Source organism: Arvicola amphibius, chromosome 3 (genome assembly GCF_903992535.2).
Source record: "Arvicola amphibius chromosome 3, mArvAmp1.2, whole genome shotgun sequence".
NCBI classification, from domain to species: Eukaryota; Metazoa; Chordata; class Mammalia; order Rodentia; family Cricetidae; genus Arvicola; species Arvicola amphibius.
This window is the reverse complement of record NC_052049.1, coordinates 128405355-128431024: the sequence shown is the minus strand read 5'-3', so window position 1 is coordinate 128431024 and position 25670 is coordinate 128405355. Positions and strand designations below refer to the sequence as shown.

The following is a 25670-nucleotide window of genomic DNA, read 5'->3' as shown; positions in this document are numbered from 1 at the left end:
AATGTTTCACAGAACGACACACTCTAAGAAGTGTATATAAACAATGGCAAACTTCAAATTCAGTCTACTCTTCAGTTAGTGGTATAATGCTGATGCCAGTGGTACCCAGGGCTCTGACGACGCATAGTGAGATTCAAGCATTAGGGAAATCTGGGTAGAAGGTCAACAAAACTCCCTGTAGTGTTTTTACAACTCCTTGTGAGTCTAAGTATTTCAAAATAAATAGAAAGCTCTTACAATAAGAAATTAATATAATAGGAAGACAAACTAGAATATTTATTCATTTGCTCCACGTAGAGTATAATGTTCAAGCAACCAGTATGGGAGAGACACATCATGCAGTTGGTCCTTCGCATGACTAGAAAACAGGCACATCAGAGTCACCTCTGGGCTGAGCTCTGTCCAGGGTTCTACGGTGACATCACCTTGAACTTGTTCTCTGTGCTTAGTCACTGCCACCATCCACTCCTTCAGCAACACTGTCACCTTCAGCGCGTCCACTGACCCTTTTGGTCTCTAATCTGTACATCAAAGTTTTTAAAACATGCTCTTTGGTTTCAAACCATACAGCTAACAACACAACTTTACCCAGGTATTTGATCACTCTGTCTAAGTCTTAGCTCTCTGAGGTTTACAGCAATCCATGGACTGCTTTTAAGATAAAATGAGAAAAATAGATTTCCAAAGAACCTATAATATAATAAAACCTCTGTGAGTATTAGACATTACAAAGTTGAAAACAATGTGGGAGGATTAAATCTTCTTTCTCCTTCTACTGGTCTGTTTGTCATAGCGTCCTGTTCATTTTACATCTGAATGTCCCTCAGCCCCTACACTCTACTTCAAGCTGGGATATTGAAGCACCCGCTAGTCTTCACGAACCCAATTTTCAATTTCTAAAAGAGATTTGATCCTGTCCTGGGGGAACATAAAAAATGCAGGTAGTCCTTGTTGCCTAATAATTTCCAATAATCTGTGTGCATGTATCAAGTAAACCTGAAAAATTAATTCCTCCCCCAGAGGTGAGACCTCAGTCTGATTCAACTGGGTACTTTCCAGGTGATTTGCCTGGTGTGGTCCCCAGTGACATCATCAATAAAATATACATTCATATGGTTAGATCGTCCTGACGAATACTTCTTGTCCTTTGAGACCTGGTCCAAAGGTCATCTTTTCAGTCAATCTAACTGTCCTTCATTGTATCACTGATCTTCGGTATAGTCCTGTCAGGAAACAGGGCACCTGTCACGTAAATAAGTTTTCTGTGGCTTCATCTGGGAATGAAGGTCTTGGATCCACGCTGTCTGCCCGGTCCTCACTCTAGAGCTGGGAATGAAGGTCTTGGATCCACGCTGTCTGCCCGGTCCTCACTCTAGAGCTGGGAATGAAGGTCTTGGATCCACGCTGTCTGCCCGGTCCTCACTCTAGAGCTGGGAACGAAGGTCTTGGATCCACGCTGTCTGCCCGGTCCTCACTCTAGAGTCGTCGTTCCTGCTTCATGAAGTGGGTCGCAGTTTGTACGACTCCATGGCAAATCCCTCTCTCTAAAGGCTGAGGAGCCACTAGAACATGAGAAAGATGTTCCAGTGGCTTCTTTTCATGTCAGGAAGGGTCACCCACCCTTTGTTTTGATTTCTGTCTTGAGAAATAAACCTAAACCACACTGAGAGTCCAGGGTGTGCTCTGAGAAGACAGGGTATCACTGTCAGCTCTTGGCACTGTGTGTAGCTACTCCCTTCACTGAAGCCAGTCTCCAAGCTGTGTGGACATCTGCTGGGAAGATTTCAGTAGCAAAGTCTCAATCCATCCACAGTGACTGAGTTGTGCAGGAAATCAAGTGGAGATCCACCCAATAGTGTCTAACTCAAAAGAGCAAGCAACATTTTGCCTGACTGTGGTTGTCTAAAGCAGTGTGTTTATATAATTTCCAATGGAAAATCTGTTCTGACTGCATTTCTGGACAGAGGGCTAATGTAGCGCAGAGTCCATATTCTCCAAGATGGACTTCTACAAGAGTTCCCGTTGTTCATTCCTGAAATACTCTCCATCCCCGATCTCCAAGAGTATTTCTATGAGAGCTGTCTAGACTGCCTGTTTTCCATCTCTAGGTAGGACCCACTCCACACTGCAGCCAACACTGTTGTCCTCAAAACACATCTTGAATATGACCCTCTACTTCTTTATGCATCTGGTAGTCATTGATTCCTTAGATTAAAATTCTAATGCTTCCCCCCAGAGAGTCTATCTGATGCTCTGGCCTCATTTCATCCCTCGCTACAACCCGACCCTGTAGACCCTGTGCTATAATTTAAATGTAAAATGTCTCCCATAGGTACACATGTTTGAACACTAGGTCTCCAACTGGTTGTAATAGTCTGGGAGGCTTTTGAATCTTTGTCAGTTGGAACCTAGGTGGAGAAAGTGGTCAATAGGGAATAGGCTCTGAGGCTGTCACCTCCAACCCATTCTCTCTGCTTTCTGGTTTTCACCACAAGCAAGCAGCAACCATATACACTTCCCTACCATGAACTCCACCATGGTGAGCTGTACCTTCTCAAACCATGGGTCTAAATAGATTCTACCCCCTTTAAGTTGCCTCTGCCGGGTGATCTAGCTTCTTGTATGCATTTGCTTTGTTCGTTCCTTCTTCTGTGCCTTTGTGCATGTGTCCCCTCTACTTAATATGAGTTTAGGATTAGCCAGAATGGGCCAAAGTTTGTAGAGAGAGGGGATCTTGAGCTCTATCTAGGACTGATCAGCTTAGTTCTATTTTAGTGCTGTGATAAACACCAAGGCTACTTATAGAAGAGTGCTTTAAGGGCTTACAATTGTGGCGGGATAAGACTCTGTGATAGCAGAGCATGGGGCATCAGGCACCGCTGAGAGCCAACATCTCAGACTCCGAGAAAGAGGCAGAGAACACATTGGGAATGGTACAAGTCTTCTGAAAACTCAAAGTGACTTACTTCCTCCAACCAGACCCTGCTTCCTCATCCTCCCCAAACTGCCACCAACTGGGTACCAAATATTCAAATGCCTGAGACTATCAGGGGATATCTCATTCAAACTACCACACTGTCTGTCTTACCCATCCATAATCATCAATTTAGGTAGACTCTTAGTTTTGGTGGAATAGGATGTACTGTATTTTTTAAGTTTATTTTATTTTATGTATATACCTGTTTACCTACATGTATATGTGTGAATCACATGCATATAGTGTCTATGGAGGTCAGAAGAGGACATCAGATGGTTTGGAACTGAAGTTACAGACAGTAGTAAGCCTCCATGTAGGTAATGGGAACCAAACCCAGGGCCTCTTCAAGAGCAGCCAGTGTTCTTAACCAGGGAGCCATCTTTCCATTCCCAGGGTTTCTGTCTTCTAGGAACCCTGACGTTGGTAGTATTGCCTTGTTTCAAAGCAAGGGAATATACAAGACAGTGAGGGTGTGGCTCTAATTTTCCTTACTTTTCTGCTAAAATGTTCAGGGGGTACAGGCAAGACATTTTTAAGGGGGAAGAAAGACATAGCAAACATGACATTTTGAAAGGCTAATTGGATACGGATGAACGTATTGAGATGCTGTCTGTTATTGTCAGAAATGATGTTTTACAGAGAAGCTGTTGTAGAGAGAGCAGTGTTATTGATGGATTTATGTGCACTCGGGAATATGGAAGCAGTAAGGCAGAAGAACAGTGCCTGCAGAATGATGTCAATCAAAGCGAAGGAACAAAACTAAACACCTCTGATGTGAGATCTGACCCTGCCCATAGGATTCGACCCGTAGGACCCACGTGGATAGACCCATGGTTATTTAATGCAATCAGATGTGAACTGGGAGGGGTCTTCTGACCACTCTGCCCCTGAGATGTGATCTCATGTTTGCTATTAGGTTCAAGAATCGAAACAAGCTTGTGAGTCAGGGAACATATGTCTCAAGTCTTAGAATACCATTCCCATTTCATCCTCTGCAACCCCAGAGCCCAATGGGTAATTCTGTAATCCCAATATTTCATCATCCAAACTACATTCTGCTTGTTTCCTTCTGCCCATGGAGGAGATGTGACAGAATTCTCTGCCCAGACCACAAGTCCCAGTTTTGAATTCAGGAAACAGGATCACGAGCCCTACGGAGCCAGCTTGGGCAGTGGGAGAAAGACTCCAATCAAGATCATTACGTTTTGTTCCAAAGCTTTATTTTCTTAATGCAAAACAAAATTATAGATGATGGGAAATAAAGATAAAGCAGGAAAAAAAACTGAGTAATGAGATCGGATTAGGGGGCAGATTCAGGTTAGTCAGGAGTTTCCATAAACAAGATTGACTGTCTGGTAAAGTCTCTGGTAGAAGCTCGCCATCCGGCCTGCGGGTGCTTGAGTCATTGCACTTCTGGGAAGCACCTCAGAGTAACAAGCTAGCGTGCTTGTGCTCAGGTCTCCAGAACCACAGTTACCAGTGGAGCCTTGGTGAAGCTCAAGCTCTCACTTCCCGTGAAACTGGGCCAGGAAACAGCACGTGGGGCAGGGGGTGGGGATTGCTTTGTCACGTGGTGGTAGGATCTGCAATGTAGAACAGACTTGGCGGCCAACCTCAGTTTTAAGTGGGGGTATTTATTGTGGTTCCAAAGAGATTTAAGAAATTCCCAGCATGGGGCATTCATGACCCTCCTGTAGTCTGGAGGGAAGGATTGTGAAACAGTATCACTGTACAATTATATAAATATCAAGCTCTACCTCCTTCTTATTCATTTTCTTCTGATCAACTATCTCAGCCAAATATACTCTTGAATAGATAGATCTATCTTGTTTATTGATGGGGCTTCTGTCCTACCCCTGGAGGGTATATGTCAACGAGTAGCTGAAAAGGAAGGCTCTGACCCAGAGTAGGTGCTATGTGCATAGCTGTTGAATGAAGGAATGTATGAACTTTTAAAAATGTGTGTGTATACATGTGGGTATGTGGGCATGCAACTTATGTGTGCCTGTTGAGGCCAGAGGTCAGCATTGACTATTGTCCTCTATGGTACTACGTCTTTCTCTACAGAAACTGTCTCTCTCTGATTGGCTAGACTAGGACGCCCCCTCCACACAGGAGCGCCCTGCCTCTGCCTTCCAGTGTTGAAAATGCTGGGATCATAGGCATTCACTGCCACCCTGAGCCATTTCCTCGGCCTCAGGAGTGAGGGCAGGAGGAAGGTCGGTCTGAGGCCAGTAGATCTCCCGCCAGCCATCCTTTCTTGCTCCTCCCTCCCAGACGCTCCGGATCGTTCTACAACACCTTTCCTCTCTTTTTGCAGAGCATTGGCTGTGACGACTTCCTGGGCTCCGACAAGGTTGTGGACAAGTGTGGGGTGTGCGGAGGCGACAACACAGGCTGCCAGGTGGTGTCGGGAGTGTTCAAGCATGCCCTCACCAGCCTGGGCTACCACCGCGTCGTCGAGATTCCCCAAGGAGCCACGAAAATTAACATTACAGAGATGCACAAGAGCAACAACTATTTGGGTGAGAGTTAATTTCTCCTCTCCATACACACGTGCACACACACATTCACACATACGCACGCAAGCACGGGACGTGTCACTACAAGTGCTGTGAGAGTTCATTTCTCCTCTTCACACACACACACACACACACACACACACACACACACACGAGACGTGTCACTACAGGTGGTATAATGTCTATATATTTACACCAGGCTTTACTCGAGAAAGGCATGACCATGAAATGAGCAAGAGACTCCTTTGAGCTGGGAGGGGTTTTTGTCAGGGAGGGAGAGAGGAGAAGTCTTCGTTCTCTTGGGGTCTGGGGACAGGGGTCGCTGAGGACTCCTCCCAGATAGTCGCTCCATGGAGGTCTAATGCGAAGGCAGTCCTTGCCTTTGCTCTCGTTCGTCTGCCAGGGGAGCAGGCCCCTGCAGGTCTTCTGAACTGCTGTGGACCCCACAGCGGTCATCTCAGCCAGCGCCATCTGCATTTAGCCCATTTCCCTGCAGGCGAGAGAGCCTTGCTGGTGTGGTCTTCTGGAATCCGGGTTATTCGCATACCTGCCACTGTGCAGTGTCACAAGAATGGGTGTTTACCAGTTTCTAAGTCAGATAAGCATGTATAAATCAGTGAAGCAAGATTATAGGGGTGCCTGTTTTGTTTTCTGAGGTGGGGTCTTGATCTGTATCCCAGGCTGGCCTGTAAATTGTAATGTAATCCAGGCTGGTCTTCCTCCTACATGCAGGATTACAGTCATAAACCACCAAGCTTGGCCTAGGGTGTCATGTCTTCAAACATTTAATGAGCAGAAATAGACATTTTCTTCATAATTATTCAATAATTTTATTGAACAGAACCTGTCCAGAACAAATCTATGCCAGGCAATATACTTATGGGTTTTTCTATATAAAATCCTAGAACACTCTGGGAATAGCCTCCGAGCTATTCCCTGCCTGGGTTTGCAAATAAAACAGACATAATAGGGGTCAGAGAACAAGCCACAGTCATACAGCAAGGAAGAAGCAGCACTGGGATTTAAACAAAGGGAAGGGAGCTCTAGATATAGAAATCTAACACGAGATAATACCCATGGACTTCCTCTTCTTTACCGCTGGTCGCGTGGCAGTCAGTGCCCACCAGAAGTTTTTGAGATACCATTCATGTTGTTATTGTTGGTGGTGGTGGTGGTGGTCGACATGTGTATGTGTGCGTGTGTGTACACACATGATTACACATACCCGTGAAGGCTAGAGGCCAGCCTAAGGTGTCATTCCTCAGGTGTCAGCACCTTGCTTTCGCGCTCCCTGGCCTGGATCGTGCAGAGTAAGCCAGATGGATTTTCTAGTCAGCCTTGAGGATCTGCCTGCTTCCACATCCTCAGCACTGGGGTTACACACATGAGCCGTTGTACCTGCTTTTTTTATGTGGGTTCTAAGAATCAAACTCAGGTCCTAACGTCTGCACAGCGAACATTTTAAAATGCCCAAGCCATCTTTCCAGCAGTCATTTTACACCTGTACCATCTCTACCCCCTCAAAAGCAGCCCAGACTAACTTCCTTTAGTTTAATTGTCTGGGGCAGAAAAGGATGGCAGATGTCTCTGAGACAAACCCAGTTCAAGCAGAAAACTGTTACGTTTTCTCTGGCAAATCCAGGCGCCTACAAAGTGGCAGGAAACTAAATTCCCCTGTGAGCGGTTTGTGTCATTCCACATCTTAAATGATGATCTCTGTGTTTCCGCTTTTCTCTGGTGCTTTTATAAGATCCCATCTCCACACACATCCTGCCTCCTACAGTGGGAAATGTTCCTCAGGGGTTATTTGAAGTGTGGTTGTGTTTAGACACAACAGCAAACAATGCCAGTTTTTATTAGCTTTATGTTGTTTTTCGGGAATGTTCCCTCGCTATCGCTGGTCCCATTTTGTAATCAGCTTCAGGCTCCTTAAAGGTACAATGGACATTCTTTGTGAACATCCACAGGGTATCTGAGTGGAAACAGACCAGACCCTTGCTCTTGCCGTCAAGAGTATAGAATTTTGTCCTAAGACTTAAGAAGAGAACAGATACATCAAGGAAGGTGATTGACAAGTGTCCCTTCCTTTTGTCTCAGGGAGTTTGTCAGGGTCTAAAACTTAATGGAAGATGGTGGGGAGGTGACTCAGTGTGTAAGCAAAGGGACTGGGGTTCAGATCCCCCAAATCCAGGCCAAGTCGGCATGTTGTACTAGCTCTGTAATCCAGCTAAGCCCCAACACTCCTTCAGGAGGCAGAGACACAAGCCCTGGGGCAAGTTAACTAGACTAGTCACTCAGCGAGCTCCAAGTTCAACAGGAGACCCTGCCTCAGGAAATAAAAGCATAAGCTGATGAAGAGGGATTGCCCAGCGTCAAACTCTATTGCCAATATGCACACAGCCCCATATGCGTTAATATCCATACAGACGCACAGACACAAACAAACGTGGGATAGAAATCTCCCCTCCCCATGAGAAGAATGAAGAGAAAGCAGAGGGAGAAAGGAAGTACCAAGAGTCCACGGGAGAATGACTCGGGAAGTCCATGTTGACTCGCTATGCCCAGAAACCAGCGGGATCTTGAGAAAGGCCTCATTCGCGAGTGTTACATGATGGTGTGTTAGCAAGAAGAGGGGAGCAGGAGCAGGCTTTGAGGAAGGGAGTCTCTTGGAGTCAGAACCAAAGCTTCCAGCCATAGCATTGATGTCACTCAGAATGTTCTAGATTTTCCTTCTGTCCTTAAAACTCAGAATACAATTTGCATACCATAGACTTCATCCTTTTTTGACAACACAGTGGTCGGGTGGTCTTTTTCTTATCCCGGGCCTTCTTTACGCGAGTCCCTCAACTGTTCACCTCCTGCTCTACCTATAGAGTCTCTGTTCAATGCTGTTTGCCTGAGATTTCCTGAGGCTCACACAGCCATTGGCCCATAGGCACAGCTGTGATTTCTAAACCCCAAGGCCAATTGTCATCGTTAGCCATTGTCGGATGTGAAATCCACTATTGTGCGTGACTCAAGAAGACAGTAGGTGGGGGGGTCAGTGAGGTGGCTCAGCGGATAAAAGTTCTTGCTGATGGCTGGATTGGGCCTCCAAGACCCACATAATGGAAGGAGAAAATCAGCTCCCTCAAATTGTCCTCTGACCTCCACACATCACAAGCAAGAGCTTGGCCTGTGTGTGTATCTGTGCACCAATGGCACGCCTGGTGATGTGTGGTACCCAAGGAAGCCAGAAGAGGACCCTGTATATCCTAAATACAGTGGGAGCCATGTATGGTCTCAGTGAATCAAACCCAGGTCCTGAAGAAGCAGCCAATGCTCTAAATCACTGGGTCATCTCTCCAGCCCATAATTATCTTTTTAATTCCTTTTTTAAAAAAGATTTTATTGTTACTTACAAAAGGTGCAATTTTACAATTAGAGTGTGAAAATTGAATAACAACATTTTTGAGACAAGATCTCATTATAAAACCCAGAATGATCTCAGATTTTAAATACTTCTGCTTTGTCCTCCAACTGCTGGGATTAAAAGCATGTAACACCATTTCCAGCTCGGGAAATTAAAAATTGTAAAACAAGAACTACATAGAAGAGGGAGGCATAGGAACCAACAGGCCTTAGCTGAGACATCGGCAATATTGGTGTATTAAACTTACCTCTGAGTTTAGCCTACAGACCTGGCCTGCTGGCCCCTGGCCTTCTGCCTGCTGGCCCTTGCCTTCACGTAGCTCACAGGCACAGGAGGGTTGGCTCCCTGGAGCTGGGGGGAGCAGGCTGCCTACACTTCACCATGTTCCTGTTTTCTTCAGTGAGCAACACTATAGAAACTGGGACGTTTAATGGCGCACACATATGAGAAACAGCACGTGTTCATTTCATTTCGGGTTGTAAAGCCAAGGACACTCTAAGAGTGAGCTGCATTTTTATTAAAGTCATACAGTAAAAATGTCTTATGTCCTTCAAAGCTCAGCCTGTTTAGTCAGAACCAGACGTTGAGACTCTAGAACTGCTATCTGTTGTAAAGCTATGAATTCTCCTTATTCTCGGACTTGCTATTTGGAGGAAAAACATTGAATTTAATGTTATTAAAATGACTGGCAGTGTGTATGACTTACTTCTCCCTTAATAAGATGTTGTAAAATGATTTTAGCTGAAATATCAGAGTTTGGCACAGTTGAATCGGTCCGGTTTACTAATGCCATTATGCAACAGTTGAGCTCTGGGACATGAAAGCACAGCCGGCAGAGGCCGACAGCTCGGGGCATGCTCTACCTGCCAGCCAGTTCCACCATTCATAGGCTCTAGACTTGGACAGAGTTCTTGGAGATCTGCAAGATTTTAAAAACAAGCTGGTAATACAGCTCCCTTGGAACATGCTCTCATGGAAGTTTAAAATAATAATAATGGGGGCTGGAGAGAGGGCTCAGCCATTAAAAGCACTGGCTGCACTTGCAGAGGACCTAGGTCCCGTTCCCAACACCCACATGGTGGCTCACAGCCATCCATAACTCCAATTCCAGGGAATCTAGGTCTTTTGGCCACTGTGGATGCAAGGCATGTGCTCAGTACATTCTCATACATGTAAACAAACTCATACACATAAAATAAAATGAACAAATCTTTAAAATAACGATGGTTAGCACCTAGCACCTCAAGAACCCTCATGAAACATCTATAATGTGCAGGCTTCATTAGGTGAAAACTTTCTATGTGGGAAGGCTCAGAATGTTTGAAAGAATGTGATATCTTGGACTGGAAAGATTTTTCAGCCATGAAGGGCGCATGCTGCCCCTGTAGAGAACCTGAATTCAGTTTCCGGGTTCACAGCTCACAGCTGCCTGAAGTTCCAGCTCCAAGGGAAACTGTGCCTGCATTCACATGCATACACCCCCACACATATACATAATTAAACATAGTTTGAAAATCAATCTTTTTTAAAAAACAAAAAAGCATATGATGCCTTATAGATGTATGACAATTAATCCCAAGGATTCTTTCATGGACATTAGAAAAAATGTCAAGCCATTAAGGGAATAGAAAGCAAAAGAGTAAAATCCCCTCTTTGTACCAATCCTACATTGGATCTGCCCCCTTCAAGTGAACAAACATTATGCATGCGTTTAACTTCCAGGTCCAGTGTATTTCTTTGCATTTTTCTAGCTACTGGGTTTTTTAAATTATTTTCACATTCTTATGAGTTTGCCAATTTTAAAATTGTTGGATTTTAATTTGCCAGTTTTAAAACTGAGGTTCTCTTGCTGCTTTTTAAAATTCACAGTTATAAGTAATAACCATTTTCTGTTTGTCTCTGTTGAAAATCTTAGCCTTTATCTTGCATTTCAGCTCTGTATGATTTATTTAGTACTCTGTGGTGCACATCTTTTGGCTTTATTTAGTCAGATCTGTTGGTAGCTTTCGTGAAAGCTCGTAGGTGTTTGTATTACTTGGGAGGACCTGCCCATTGCCAGCATTATAAAGGCAGCCTTTAACAAAGGGCTACTCTCTAGCTCTATTTTATATTTAAATATTTAATTCTCTGGACCCGATCTTTGTGTGCGGTGTGAGGAATGATTTGGCTTTCTTTTACCAGATAGACAGTTTGCTCAAAAGCATTTATCAAATTTCCCCCACTAATATGAACTATCATCTATACCACATATTACATACAAACGTATATAGATATACTTGTGGACCCTCGGTGTACATCCTGCTGGTGTCTTCTACTTTAGTACCATAGTCTTTGCATTACTGTCATTGTATTTTTATTTATTATTATTTTAATAATATTTTACTCTTTGAAAATTCCATATATTTATATAATGTATAATGTTTGTGTCTGTCCACTACTCCCTCCCTCCAATTTCCCTCAGTACCCCTGCCTCATTTCCATCCTAGCTTCATGTCCTTTTTATTTAATTTTTGTTATTATTAATAACCCCCGAGCCCAGCTAATGCTGTACATGAGCTTGTGGCTCTTTGCTGGAGCATGAACAACCTACCAGCATCCACATCCACAAAGGAGAATGGCCAGCCATCAACAGACAGCTCCTTGGGGTCCTTCCCCGTCCATACTGAAATTTTGACTGGCTTGGTGGTGTGGATAACCACAGCTGCAGAGAGCTGACCTGTGCAACAGCCGGGTCATCTCCAGAAGTCAGCCGTTCTCAGCTCTCTTCTCCATCACAGCCTCTCACGTTCTTTCTGCCCACCATTTCCATAAAGTCCCTTGCGTCTCGGGTGGTGGAAGGTTGATACAGATCCAATGCCGAATGCTCAGGGTTACTTGTTCTCAGCATTTTGACCAGTTACAAGCCTCTGCCTTAACCACTACCCACTTCAAAGAAGCTCATCTCGCCATAGTTGAGAACAGTACAAATCTGTAGGTACAAACATAAATGTTTAGAGTATAGTTTGACAGTATGACCATTTAGCAAAACAACAGGCATATGATCTCCCCAAATACAGGCTTTGACACAACTTACAATGCCAGACATGAAATCCTTCCTGTGGCTCATATCCAATCAGAACGTGATTGGTTACCCCCAAAGCCTCATGCTACCATTGCCCCAGTGGGCACATCTTGCTAACAGTTCCCTGTTGGGTCCATGCAGGTCCACACAGAATCCAGCACTGAGTAGGCTCGCTGGTATTTTTTTCTCTCCCAGGAGCCTGCATACACCTTCCGGAACTATATGAACTATCCTTTATGGAATGGGTTTCCTAGTCAGTTCGGGATTGACTCCTCTGTGTCCTGTATCCAAGGTCAGTGATATCTTCAGTGATAGGGTCGTATCATCTAGGTATGGCAGACAGCAAATAGCAATGGCAATACTCTGTGTTCTTTGGGATGTCCCTGGGGCTTGCCTAGCCAATAACATGGGAAGATAACGTGTCTGGCAGTGGCATTTTCTAATAACCCATGTCTTCTCAGAAGAACATCATTCATCCATCCAGGGTACTCTGTTCAAACTCTCTTTTAAATAAATGCATTTTAAATTAGCTTCCAAACTGGTTAGTTTCCATATAAAGTCTCTTTCTTCCTGTAGCCTTAGTCTTCTCTGACCCACTCCCTACCCTCTCCTCTCCTCATCCCTACTTAAACTTTTCCTCTCAATTATTTCCCTCCCCGCTTTGGTGGCCGCTGTTATTCTGTGGTCAGTTTCACGCTTGTGGGTCACCTCTCTTCCTCTCCTTAATTCCTTGCCTGATCGCCTTGGTTTTGCCTTAAATATTCTTGTGTGTTCATGCATCTGTTCTTCCAAACGCACTGGAAAGGTATCTTGTCAAAATCCACAAAACCCATTGGGATTTTACCTAGAATTGCCGTAAGCATGTGGTAAATGTATAGGTTAATTTGAGGTAGAAGAGGGGCATGTTCACAGTGCTGAGTCCTTTGATTCTAGAACATGGTATAAATCCTGGATCGTGGGTTTTAATAGGGTTTCCTTGTGTTGGCTCTGTCAGCTCTATTAGGTATATCTGTAAGTATTTTACAGTTTTTGTTGATTTGATATGTGCCATCTTTCTTTCCGCTATGTCACTGATTAAATATGTGTGTGCAGTCTGTTTCATACACTTGTTTTGTAGCCACACACACAGGCTGATAGATCCTTTCTTTTTGATATTGTGTTTTGTTTTTGTGGGCATGGATATTTGCCTACATGTATGTATGTGTGCCATGTGGGTGCTGGGAATAAAACACGAGTGGAAGAAAATAGCTGACTCCACAGAAGTTGTCCTCTGTACATGCACCCTGGCACACACACATACATATACATACATACATCATGTACACATACACACACTAATAATAAGACTTAAATAAGGTGTTGTATGACTATAAAAAACAACTAGAAAAAAAAACAGAGGAAGCCTTGACATGAACTTGAATGGTGGCTTTAAAAGATGATAATCAGGGGCTGGAGAGCTGGCTCAGTGGTTAAGAACACCATTGCTCTTCCAGAGGATCCAGGCTCAGTTCCCAGCATCCACATGGTGGCTCACAACCCTCTGTAACTCCAGTTCCAGGAATCCAGCGCCCTCTCCTGGCCTCCGCGGGCACTGCAGACATGTGGTACATGCTGGTAAAACACCATACTCATAAAATTCATTTAAAAAATATACCTAAGGTACCATCACAATTACTTTCCAGTGACTCGTTCTGAATTTTTAGCTTCCAGCCCAAGCCTCTCTTTTCGCTCACAAGAGGGGTCTCTCTGAGCTGGTTGGCAGGGGCCTCTGGTTTGCTAGCTCTCAGCCCAGCAACAGAACTCTCAACTGAAAAATCTTCTCAGAGCCTACCCTTCTGGCACTTGGAGTCCTTACCGCATGGCAGAAGAATAAAGGAAGGAAAGGAAAAACAAAGAAAGTAAGCTTTTTCTTGGGATTTTTCACAGGCCTTTGACCATTTCCCCACATGGGCACTTACAGTTTTTATTGCCATTTCTCTGTGAGGCCACTCGCTCCTTGACGACAAACAACCCGGCCTTGGACATTCCTTCTCTCAACTCCACAAAATGGACTAGGAGCTGGGGTGAGAAGTGGGGCTTCAGGAATAAAGGTGGGGTTGGGGCTTCAAGGGCATGCAGGCTGTATGTGGGACATTCGGGGGTCTTAGTCTGTAGTGAAGAGTGGCGGGCTGTGTTCCTGCTGCCCAGCTCCCAGCCACCTGGCTAGCTTATGCCCTGAAATAACAACACACAAATTGTATTCTTTTAAACACTGCTTGGCCCATTAGCTTCAGCCTCTTACTGGCTAACTCTCACATATTGATTAACCCATATTTAGTAATATGTGTAGCACCTCGAGGGGAGGCTTACCGGGAAGATTCTAGCATACGTCCATCTTGGGTTGGAGCTTCATTGCATCTGACTCACTTCCCTTCTTCCCAGCATTCTGTTCTGTCTACTCCACCCACCAATGTTCTGACCTATCAGGCCAAGCAGCTTTCTTTATTAATTAACCAATGAAATCAACAGATTGATAGAAGACCCTCCTCCATCATTAGTCCCCATCCTGGACCTCACTTGTGATGTGGAGGTCCTACTATATATTAGACCATTGGAATTCTATGTCCCCCACCTCCTTCATTTCATCCTCACAGTGCTCATTTCTGGTGGTGTTCTAGTCCCTTTCTGTTGCTGCAGTAAAACATTCTGACCAAAAGCAGCTAATGGGAAGGAAGGGAGTCTTTCTGTGTACAGATCATAGTTTAGTACTGAGGAGTCACGTGGGAACCAGCAATGACTTGAAGCAGAAACTATGAAGGAGCACTGCTTGCTGGCTTGCCCACAGGCAAGCCCCAGGCCCAGGCTCACCTAGCTTTCTTACTATCCAAGGGCCACCTGTCCAGGGAATGGTGCCACCCACGATAGGCTGGGCCCTCCCACATCAATTATCAATCAAGACGATCCTCCACAGACAGGCCCACAGGCTAAACTGATCTGGGCATTCCTCTTACTGGGACCTGGGCCTGGCCAATTAAGCTAGGCTGATTGGTCATTATGCCCTAGGGGGATCCTCCTGTCATATCCTCCCTGGTGCTGAGGATACAAAACACACAGCACTGTTCCAGCTTTTCACAGGAATGCTGGGATATTCATGCTCACACAGGAACCACTTTGCTGACTGCTCCCCCTGCCCCAGCCCCAGAAACTGTGCCCTTGAAAGAGTGTCTAAGCAGGTGCTGTGACAGACACCAGCCCTCTCCTCTTAGACATCAGAGCCACATGCTGAAATGGACTTGGTGCCCCCCCCTAGTTACCTGTGACAGTTCGTGACAACCCCGGGAGGCCGTCAAATCACAAGCGCCTCACTGCGGTGCCCTGATGGCTGGCCGTTCCTCATCTTTCTGGAAGATGAGGAAAGTGATGGTGAAATGTTGGGGGGTTGTTTTTCTTAATATGGACTCTGCTCTTACCTCCTCGTCAACGTAAACTTGTATGATTGCTGTACAGAATCCAGCGTGTACAAAACAAATACCCCATGCCAGGGAGACCCGTGCCCTCCTGCTTTGTTTTGGAGAGAGCTCCTGTGTCCCTGCCTCTGTTTGCAGCGGCTTGCTTTTCTCTTTCCCAGTCCCTCTGCCCTTGACAAGCTTTCAGATATGCTGGAACAAAATGCAGTCACCCTGGCTGTACCCTTAGGCTCATCTTCTTCCCACGTTTTCTGCTGTGAAGTTAGCACCTCTACCCTGGAAATGCTTGTCTGTTTTATACTTGTCTTATAGGGAGGAGATAAACTATAGTTTGTTTCTGCTTTAAATTGCATTATCTGTCTCCAAAATATGCAAAACTTTGATACCAAGGAAAACATCCCCTTGAATTCAGAAAATAGCCCCCGAGTCAGCTGGGACTTGGGGGTTTTGTTTGTTTGTTTGTTTGTTTGTTTGGTCTTGGTTTTTGAAACAGGATCTCACTATTTAGCCCTAGCTTGCCTGGAATTCATTTTGTAGACAAGGCTGGTCTTGAACTCACAGAAATTCACCTGCCTCTGCCTCCCAAGTGCTGGGATTAAAGACAACCAGCTTCTTCTTGGGTTTCTAATGGGAGAGATTTGACACCTTCAACCCAGTAAGAACATTATTTCCCTTCCCTGTGCCTCCAGACAGCATCTTTCAGGGTTGCCAGTCACATTCTAGGCTCCTCCTACCTGTATATAGACTAGATCAGGATCCCTATTGGTGAGTCAGAACAGGGCAGATAACATTAATTCTAAAATCCATCCATAACCCACTTGCAAATGTGCTTCAGTCTTCCTTCTCTGAGTCAAACTCTGCCCTCTTCGGTATGTTAGATTGTTGAGAAACTGTTAAGGTTATTTATGCTAAAGCCCAGGAAGAGATGGCTCACAGAAGAGTAAGCAGCACTCAGTGAATGAACATGGTTGAATTCAGGAGAATTGACACCTGACGAAAACAACTTTGAAGTTGTCTTACCTCCAATTGCAGGCAGATGGACACCCTCCAAGGTCGCTGCTCTCAGTTGGTCCTCCCTTGCTTTCTCTAAGAGTCGGAGCTTAGAAACAGGGGCTCTGCCTGGGATTATTCCTCCCTTTTCTCCACCAGCCATCAAGGCAGTTTAACCATTTTCCCTAAGCAGAGCACTTATGGATTCTGCTCTCCTAGATCTTTAGATCTCTGAAGTGGGCTCAGATGATTATTTTTCTTTGTTTTTAAGAAGATTTAATTCTGATTTTTAATTGGGGTGGGGAAGATACGTATTGAGTGCAGTGCCAGAGGAGGGCATCAGATCCCCTGGAGGTAGAGTGACAGGTGGTTGTTAACCACCCACATAGGTGCTGGAAACCAAACCTGGGTCCTCTGTGAGGACAGTACACATACTTAACCCCTGAGCATCCTCCAGCCTCCACACTTTTCTTTCTAACTGTAGTCTTCCTGGATTAGCTCTTGCCCTGCTGGTTTAGCATCTGCAGCTCTTATAATGACGTCACCTAGCCCTGCCCTTCAACTTCCTTTACGACCTGAGGCAGTCCCGTATTTGTTAGCTTGGGGAGCACAATGTGCCATCTTGTCCAGGTTTTATATTCCCTTCATTGTCTCATATTCAAGTCTTCTAAATCAGAAACGCTTTCTAGTTGTCTGATTTTGATACCTGTGTAAAACAACATTAATCTAAAAAAAAAATCCAATGGCTACATATAAGCACTTGCCAAGTACAGCACATTACAGAGAAGAAGGCAACACAAGGTCCTGGCAATACGTTTACAGTCTGCCTGGAACTCCTTTAATGACGTAGAAGTCGTTTTTCCACCTCTTGTACTCAAGCAAGGCAATCCAGGGAGGCACCGTAAGAGAGGTAGCCTTTGAACTAGCCTTTTTAGAAAGTGTTGGCATCCTTTGTTGTTGGTTGTTTTCGGGTTTTCTTTCTCTCTCTCTTAGGTTCTTTTGGGGGCCTGCCATCCAGTTCCCAAATGAATATATGGAGGCTTATTATTGCTTATGAGTGCTTGGCCTTAGCTTGGCTTGTTTCTAGCCAGCTTTTCTTAAATTATCCTGACTACCTTTTGCCTCTGGGCTTTTTCCTTTTCTTACTTCTGTATATTTTATTTTGCTCTTATTCCGTGGCTGAGTGGCTGGGTGGCTGGGTGGCTGGGTGGCTGGGTGGCTGGGTGGCTGGGTGGCTGGCCCCTAGCATCCTCCTCTCCTCCTTTTCTTGCTCCTTCTTCTTTGCTCTTTTCTCCTTCTGTTTATTCTCTCTGCCTGCCAGGCCCACTAATCTTTTGTCCTGCTTTGCTATTGGCCATTCAGTTCTTTATTAGACCAACCAGGTGTTTTAGACAGACGAAAGTAACCCAGCTTCACAGAGTTAAACAAATGCAGCCTAAAAGAAGGCAACCCATCTTTGCATCATTAAACAAATATTCCACAGCATAAACAAATGTAACACATCTTCAAATAATAGTCCACAACAATCCTTGCTTGTGTTTTGGTTTGGTTTGGTTTGGTTTTTGGAATGACATGTAGTAAATTCGTGAATCTGTTCAGGCCAGTGGGTCTCTGCTGCAGCTACTCCCCTGCAAAGTGAGGAAGCAGCTACAGGCAATGAGAGGATGGTTTACAGCCATACCACCCTGAACGTCTCTGATTTTTTTTTTTTTTTTTTGAAGTTAAGCAGGGTTGAACCTGGTTAGTACTTGGATGAGAATGGCCAGGCATGGTTGTGCTCTGGAACAACTCCATCTATAAGCGATAATTTCATTGCTGCGTTTGGTTTCCATGCTGTAGTCTGACAGCCCATCTTAGAGGATGTGTGGGCTCTGTCAGACATGGGGAAAAGAGCTTGTCTGCCTGAAGCCACAGCATGGGCTGCAGTATGGAGGAGGAGGAATGTGAGTGACCATTCTATAGACATGGTTCTTATACCACCAAATGGGCATAACAACGACCTCTGAGACTATAGCTATAGGAAACAAGCAAGCTTCAAACTACAGAAGACTTCATCCCAAATTACATCCTGTAGGTCAAGTCTTTGCCCAGTGTCAAGCCACTGGAAATGGTGACTAGAACTGGGTATAACAGAATTGTGCCCGACCCCTGAAGGCAGTGTTAACCATGACAGAAGAAAGGGACAACAGGCAGTTACTACTGTGGAAAATCCAGGTCCATAGCAAGAGAGTGAGGAAGAAGTGTCTAGCAAACAAAGATGCCGATATGTGGACTTAGTGAGTCCAAGTAATAAATTTACCTGTCAATAAATTTGTTTGTGGGTTTAAGATTTTAATAAGTACATGTAGTGTCTACTAAAGAAGAAAGCAATTCTGTAACACAAAAATAACTATTGCAGGGTAGTGACAGGCTGAACTGCACTTGACATCTTGAGAAGCTAAAGAAAGGTAGATCGGGCATTTCAGGATCTGGGCAAACACCAAGAGAGATCTGAGCTGTGTTTGGAAGAGATTGAACCCGTTCCTTGTCTCGGAAGCAGCACATCGGAGCCTAACCCATTGCTCTTTACTTGGTGGTATGCTTTGAACTGCCAAAGTTAATAGGCATTGAGACCTTCACCCCAGGGAAAGGCACGACCCTAGCAGCGGGTTCTCAGCAGGCAGCATGGCCCCACCCTATCTCATACCCATGCTTTAAGTTGAATTCTTCTGCTTTTAACAAGCCTAAGAGGAATCACAGGCTGGCTGTTTCTAGAACTGGCTCAAGAATTCCAGGCCAATGTTAACCCTGATGATGCCTTCTAATTAGTTGGATGGAAATTTGATCATCAAAAAAGGGAAGATCTAGTCAGCTGGCTTACATGGGTTCTGGGGATCAGAACTTCAGTTTTTATGCTTGCATGGCAAACATTTACCCATAGGTCCACTTTCCCAGCCAATGATGGTTGGTATTTGTGTCGTGCCTGTGTGTCATGTTTGTATGTGTGTGCATGTGTAGAGGCCAGAGGTCTATAGCAGGTATTTTCTTTCCTCTCTCTATAGCTAATCCCGTTTGAGGTAGCATCTCTCACTGAACCTGGAGCTCACCAATTCATCTACACCAGCTGGTCATCAGGTCACCTAAACCTCCTGTCTTTGCCTCTCAGAGCTGAGATTACAGTTGCTCACCACTGTGCCTCCCTCTCTCTCTCTCTCTCTCTCTCTCTCTCTCTCTCTCTCTCTCTCTCTCTCTCTCTCTCTTTCTCTCGTGGGTGCTCAGGGCTGAATTCAGGTCCTCAGGTTTACACTTGACTGACTGAGCTATCTCTTCAGCTCTTCTAGAACATTTTTTTAATATTTATTTATTTATTATGTATACAATATTCTGTGTCTGTGTGTATGTCTGCAGGCCAGAAGAGGGCACCAGACCTCAATACAGATGGTTGTGAGCCACCATGTGGTTGCTGGGAATTGAACTCAGGACCTTTGAAAGAGCAGGCAATGCTCTTAACCACTGAGCCATCTCTCCAGCCCCTTCTAGAACATTTTTTAAAAATACTATAGGAGAGTTAGAGAAATGGCTCAGCAGTTAAGAGCACTAGCTGCTCTTCCAGAGGACCTGGGTTCGGTTCCCAGAACTTACATGGCAGCTCTCAACTATTTGTAACACCGGTCCTGGAGACCCGATACCCTTTTCTGTCTTCTATGGGCGTTGCTCATATGGTACACTTAGATGCATGCAGGCAACACCCATACTCATAAAAAAAGATAAATTTATATTTTAAAAACAATAAATTACCTTTAAAACTTCTTCTGTACTATTAGACTCTTGTGTTTTCTTGAGCACCTCCTGTCTGTTTGGTATATTGGTTTTTGAGACAGAGTATTACCGTGTACGTTTGGGGAGGTTATGGAACATGTCTGTCTGTCTTTCTCTCACACTCTCCCTCTCTTGCTCTCTCCTTCCTATGTGTAAATGAAAAAATGCCATCAGCCAGCTTTCTGATTCTGCCACCATGCCATGCCTTCTCCGTCTCATGCCTTCTCCATGCCATGCCTTCTCCATCTCATGCCTTCTCCATGATGGACTGTATCCTCTGGAACCATGAGCCAGAATATACTCCTTCTTCTTTAAGTTGCTTTTAGTCGCGATACTTTACCACAGCAACAGAAATATAATTAGTAGAGACACACCTACCTCATACACATCATACCTATCACACATCCACATCATATATACATATCATACATGTCACACGTATGCATCATATGCACCGTACACATACACATCACACACCCACATCATACATCATGGACTTAGCACACACATCATACATAGCACACACATAGATAGCACACACACATAATACACATCATGCAAATACACGTATACATCATGCACATCATATACATCATACATAACATACATTATACACAATACATATCTATACATATACACACAATACACATAGCACACATCATATATATATATATCACAACTGCATCACATACATCACACATATATACACATACACCATACACATAATATACATTCACACACTAACAAATTTTTAAAGACCAGATCTTAGGTACTACTGTGTGTTTTTCTCCTGAGATTTTCGTCTTGACTGGATATAGTAATACACTCTGTAATCCTAGCTCTACATTCATGAGAAAATGGGGGAGAAGGGGGAAAATAAGACCTTAATGTTATAATAAAACAGATATGAGCTCATGGGCCCTTGAAGAGGTCTTGGGGAGCATACTCTTTGAAGCACCATTCCACATCAGTGGAAACCTGTATATTTGTATGGCTTTATTTTCAGATAAGGTCTTATCTAATACAGAATTGCAAAGAGGACTGAAGAGACGCTCAGCGCTTGAGAGCAGTTTTCTTGCAGAGGACCTGGGTTTGGCTCCCAGCATCCACACTGGAGTTCACAGCCACCCATACCTCCAGGCCCAGGGGAGCTAACACCCTCTTCTGGACTCCACAGGCACAGTACACACAGGGTGCATATACATACATTCAGGAAAAACACTCGGTACATAAAAAAATAGAATCTGAACTGCCACTTAGAAGGTTAAACCTGGGGCGGTGGCTCAGAGAGTAGAGTGTGCTCATCCCATAAGCATGAGGCCCTCGGTGTAGCTCTCAAGCGCCCACATGGCAAGTTTAGAAAACAGGACACTTCTGGGGAGGTAGAGAGAGGAGAATCCCAGAAGCTTGCTAGTCAGTAAGTTGCAGCTTCAACAAGAGACCCTGCCTCAAAAAGAGAGTAAGACACCTGGCATCATCAACTCCTGGTCTATATGGCATACATGCACGTGCATGCACGTACACACACACACACACACACACACACACACACACACACACAGAGCTATGCACACAAATTAAGCTTAAAAACAAGCATCTCCAACTCATCTGTAATGCCCAAACATCTGCAAACAACAAGGGCAATTATACCTCTGTGCACTGTACACCTCTCTGTCACCCGCTCCATTATTCTTTTGTTCAACAGATACTTACTGAGCCTAATTTGTTTAAGGCCACAGTTAAGGCTTCCATGTTAGCCGTATTCATTTTGTTCATGAATGTTCATACATATTCTACTTCCTAACTGAGTCTATATTCCGCTTTCCTTAAACAGCCCCTGTGAGCACAAGCTGGATTCCCCCCACCCGCCTCCGTTCCCAATTGGATGTTCTGTATGCAGTAGAGATTTAGCACGTGATTCTGATTTAGTGGCTGGTAGGAGACCTTTATAACTCAGTCGTCCGTGTGAAACCATATCCAGAATGCTTCCCCTAGCTCCCTGCTGGTTCTCCCAGGTGGCAGAAACCCTTTTTCCCTTTCTGCCTTTAAGTGCTTGCATGGAATTAGTCACCACGGGGACCCAGCCTTCACCCTAAGGACGAGTGCATTTGCATGCTTGAATGAAGTCATCCTGAGGTAATGTTCTGAATGGCATCCTAATTTTTCAAGAGACTGCCGCGTTACATTTGATTCATAAAACTGAAAAGTAAAATGTCAACGTGTAAAACTGTCAGTCCAGGCCGTAAAACCTTTTCCCCAAACCCTTATAGTCAGCCCCAGCCCAGATGACAAGCTTATTAGGAGAAATAATGAAGCGGGGGAACGGGGAAATTAAAACTTTCATAATTAAAAATAACATTCTTCTGTTAACTTACCTGTTCAGTATTTTTTTTTTCCTTTTTGTGAGCTGCCCGTAAATTTTTAAAGGCTGCTTTGGAGATTGAAACGCTAACATCTTGGAGTGATTACCCCTGCCAGTTCTTCTTTGTTCTTCCCGTTTTATTTCACGTCGTGTCATTCACGCTGACATTTCATCCCCAATTCCAACAGTTGTTACAGAATCATATGCTAGTCCCCATCTTCCTGCCCCTTCGCCATCTTTTGTCCATTTCGCCTGGCAGGCAAGCGTTGGGCTCACACCATGAGACTCCGTCCATAGCGACCCACTGAACTCATTTCCTTCCCCTTGAGTGAGTGTCAGATAGACACGTTTTCTCTACCTGAACTTCAGATCTTCTGAGGCCCTTCAGGTATGGAGGCCCCTAGCAAGTTCCTTAAGCAGCAGGGCAGCTGAGCTTTCAGAAGCCCCATCACTGGAGAGCCAGGGACCTGGAGACAGGGTTTGAACTCTGTAGTTGCTACTTAGTGCCTGTGGCTCTTAGGCATCTTCCTTGAAGACTGCGAAGCTCCTCCCCTTCACATATGCAGTGGGGTTATGGATGGCTTAGGGTCTGTGGGGTAGCGCAGTGTCTGCATGCAGTTGAGTCTCTGCACAGCTGCTTTTACTGATGAGGAGGTTAGGTGCACCCCTGCTCACCTTCTTGGGAAAGTCTGGTCCTAGAGAGTGGAAGATTGGCAGTCTCTTTCCCCATTAACACGAGACAGAAGAGAGCTGAAGCTTCCTAGAGTCATAATGGCTCAGGTGAACTCCTGGGAGCTAGACACAATGAACACAAGAAGTTTTGGCGTAGTCTAGCCATAGGCCAATAAAAATAAAACAGAAGTCAAGATCCCTGGAGGTTAAGCCTCAATCACAGAACAACAGTGTGGTGGGATGGGGTGGGGCAAATTTACAGCAGGGATGTTGACTGAGGGTAACAAGTAGTAACCTGCATTCTTGATACCAGTAGCCAGTACCTCCCTAGACTACCCTCCCAAAGGATTACAAAATACCAGGGCATTAATGTATACCAATGAGTGTTCCAGATATCCAGGCACAAACTGATAAAGGAACCACACTGGATGTGCACATACAAATGATCACGAGTCTAATTTCAAAGTGCTTATTAGTCTCAGTTGAGATACTACTTCACATCTGTGAACTGCAGAAATGATACTTTCCAAGCCGTTCTTCAAAATGCTTCGTCCCGCTCTGCATTCTGTTGTTGGATGCCAAGGGGATTTGACTAGAGAAAGGCTGTATTTTCTGACAGGACACAGTTTTTTTGTAGATCCTTTTCATTAACTAGGTTTTAAGATTCTGATCTGCAGGACACAGGGAGTTGAAGGTCAAAACTCAGCCATAATGATCTCAGTTCAGCCACCAAAATCTAATGCTCCAACTGGTCAACCTTCCACCTCCTCTCTGTGCTGGATGTGAGGGGAAATAACCAGATGTCTGAGTCCAAGATTAGCTCTGGTATCTGAAGACATTTTAGGGAAGCATCAGGAGCAAGGAGAGAGGCAGAGGTGACACTGATATGCTCTGGATGCTTGCTAGCTATATTGCTGTCTATATTCCAGGCAATAAGAAACCCTGCTGTGCACCCATTCTCATGTTCCAGTTAAAAGTGGCTGGATATTCAATGCCTAAAATTACCTTCTACACAGTTAAACTCTGCTTATAAGTCATCTTCCTGGAGTTGTCATCCAATAAAACGTGCCTTTACAGAAAGAATAATCACCTAAAAGGGAATCGGGGTTGTTTCTAAACCAACAATGTGCATGACTTCATGGTTTCTTCTAAAAAGAAAAGTGAACATCTTAGGTTTCCTGCTATAGTTCTGTGTGGTTGATAATAAATTTGTTTGGAGACTGAATAAGCTCTGATGCTAACTCACTATTGATTTCAGGATGTGAGGAGAGAGGGAAGCCTGGGGTATGAGAGAAGAAAATCAGAGACACTCCCTAGTGGATACCACGGGCTGTCCATGTGGGGAAATTCCCTCACCAGGAAACACACCTGGGTGGTACAAGGAGGGCCACCTCTCAGGAAACACTTCCTTTGGTCCACTGACAGCAAAGATCTGAAGAAGAGGGCTGGAGAGATGGTTCAGTGATAACCAGTGCTTATTGTGCAATCATGAGGACCGGAGTTCAGATCCCAGCACCCACATAGCAAGCCAGACATCTCTCAAATGCCTGTAACTCCAGTGCTCATGAATATGGTGTCCTCTTCTGGCCTCCTTGTTTGCAAGATGCTCATACACACATATACACATGAACACACAGACACTTTTTAAAAAAATAGTCTGTTTTTTAAAATTCTGAGCAGCTGGAGAGATGGCTCAGAGGCTAAGAGTACTGGCTTCTCAGTAAAGGACTAGGGGTTTTGTCCCAGTACCCTCAAGGTAGATCACTACATCTAAAGGGGGCTAAAGATCTGATGCCCCCTTCTGGCCTCTCAGGGTACTGCACACATAATGGTGAACATACATGCAGGGAAAACATACACATAGAATTAAAATACATTTTAAAGAAACCCTGCACCTGAGCAAGAGATACTGTGAAAAATGAGTAGCTAAGTGGGTCTCTGAGTAGATGTGAGTATGAAGATCCCCTTTCAGACAAGGCTCAGCCCTGGCGTGCGTACCACATGAGAGGAAAAGCCACCAATAGCTGGATGCGTGTCCATATGACTTTGTCCTTGTAATGTTACAGTCAGCTCTTCTCATTCTGGATGTTTAGATCTTTACTCTTTGAGCACTTTTGTTTGTGATCTAGTTTAGCCTAAATTGTAGATTTGGGTCTGTCTAACTTTTCACCAGTTGTCTCCAAGACCTGCTGTCTCCGCGGACTTTTAATAAAGACCTGGCATGTCTTTCCTTATGGCTTTGGGTCATGAGATTTTCTCTTAGCAACGAGTCATTAAGCCTTCCAAGAATTAAACATTTTGCTTCAATTTGTTCATTGAGTTGCCTGGCAACTTCTTTTTCCCTTTTGCTGTATGGTTTAATTGAAATTTTTATTGAAATAATCATGGATTCACATGCAGTCATAAGAAATAACACTGCCAGTAATTATT

The 25670-nt window shown here is 44.5% G+C and overlaps 1 protein-coding gene across 1 annotated transcript in view; it reads left to right on the top strand.

Moving 5' to 3' along the window:
* Positions 1 to 25670, top strand: part of Thsd4 (thrombospondin type 1 domain containing 4) — a 573246-nt gene that overhangs the window by 484100 nt on the left and 63476 nt on the right. Inside the window, exon 8 of the mRNA XM_038322684.1 lies at positions 5298 to 5502. Within this exon, the coding sequence (XP_038178612.1) occupies positions 5298 to 5502 (205 nt within the window). The remainder of the gene's footprint in view (positions 1 to 5297; positions 5503 to 25670) is intronic.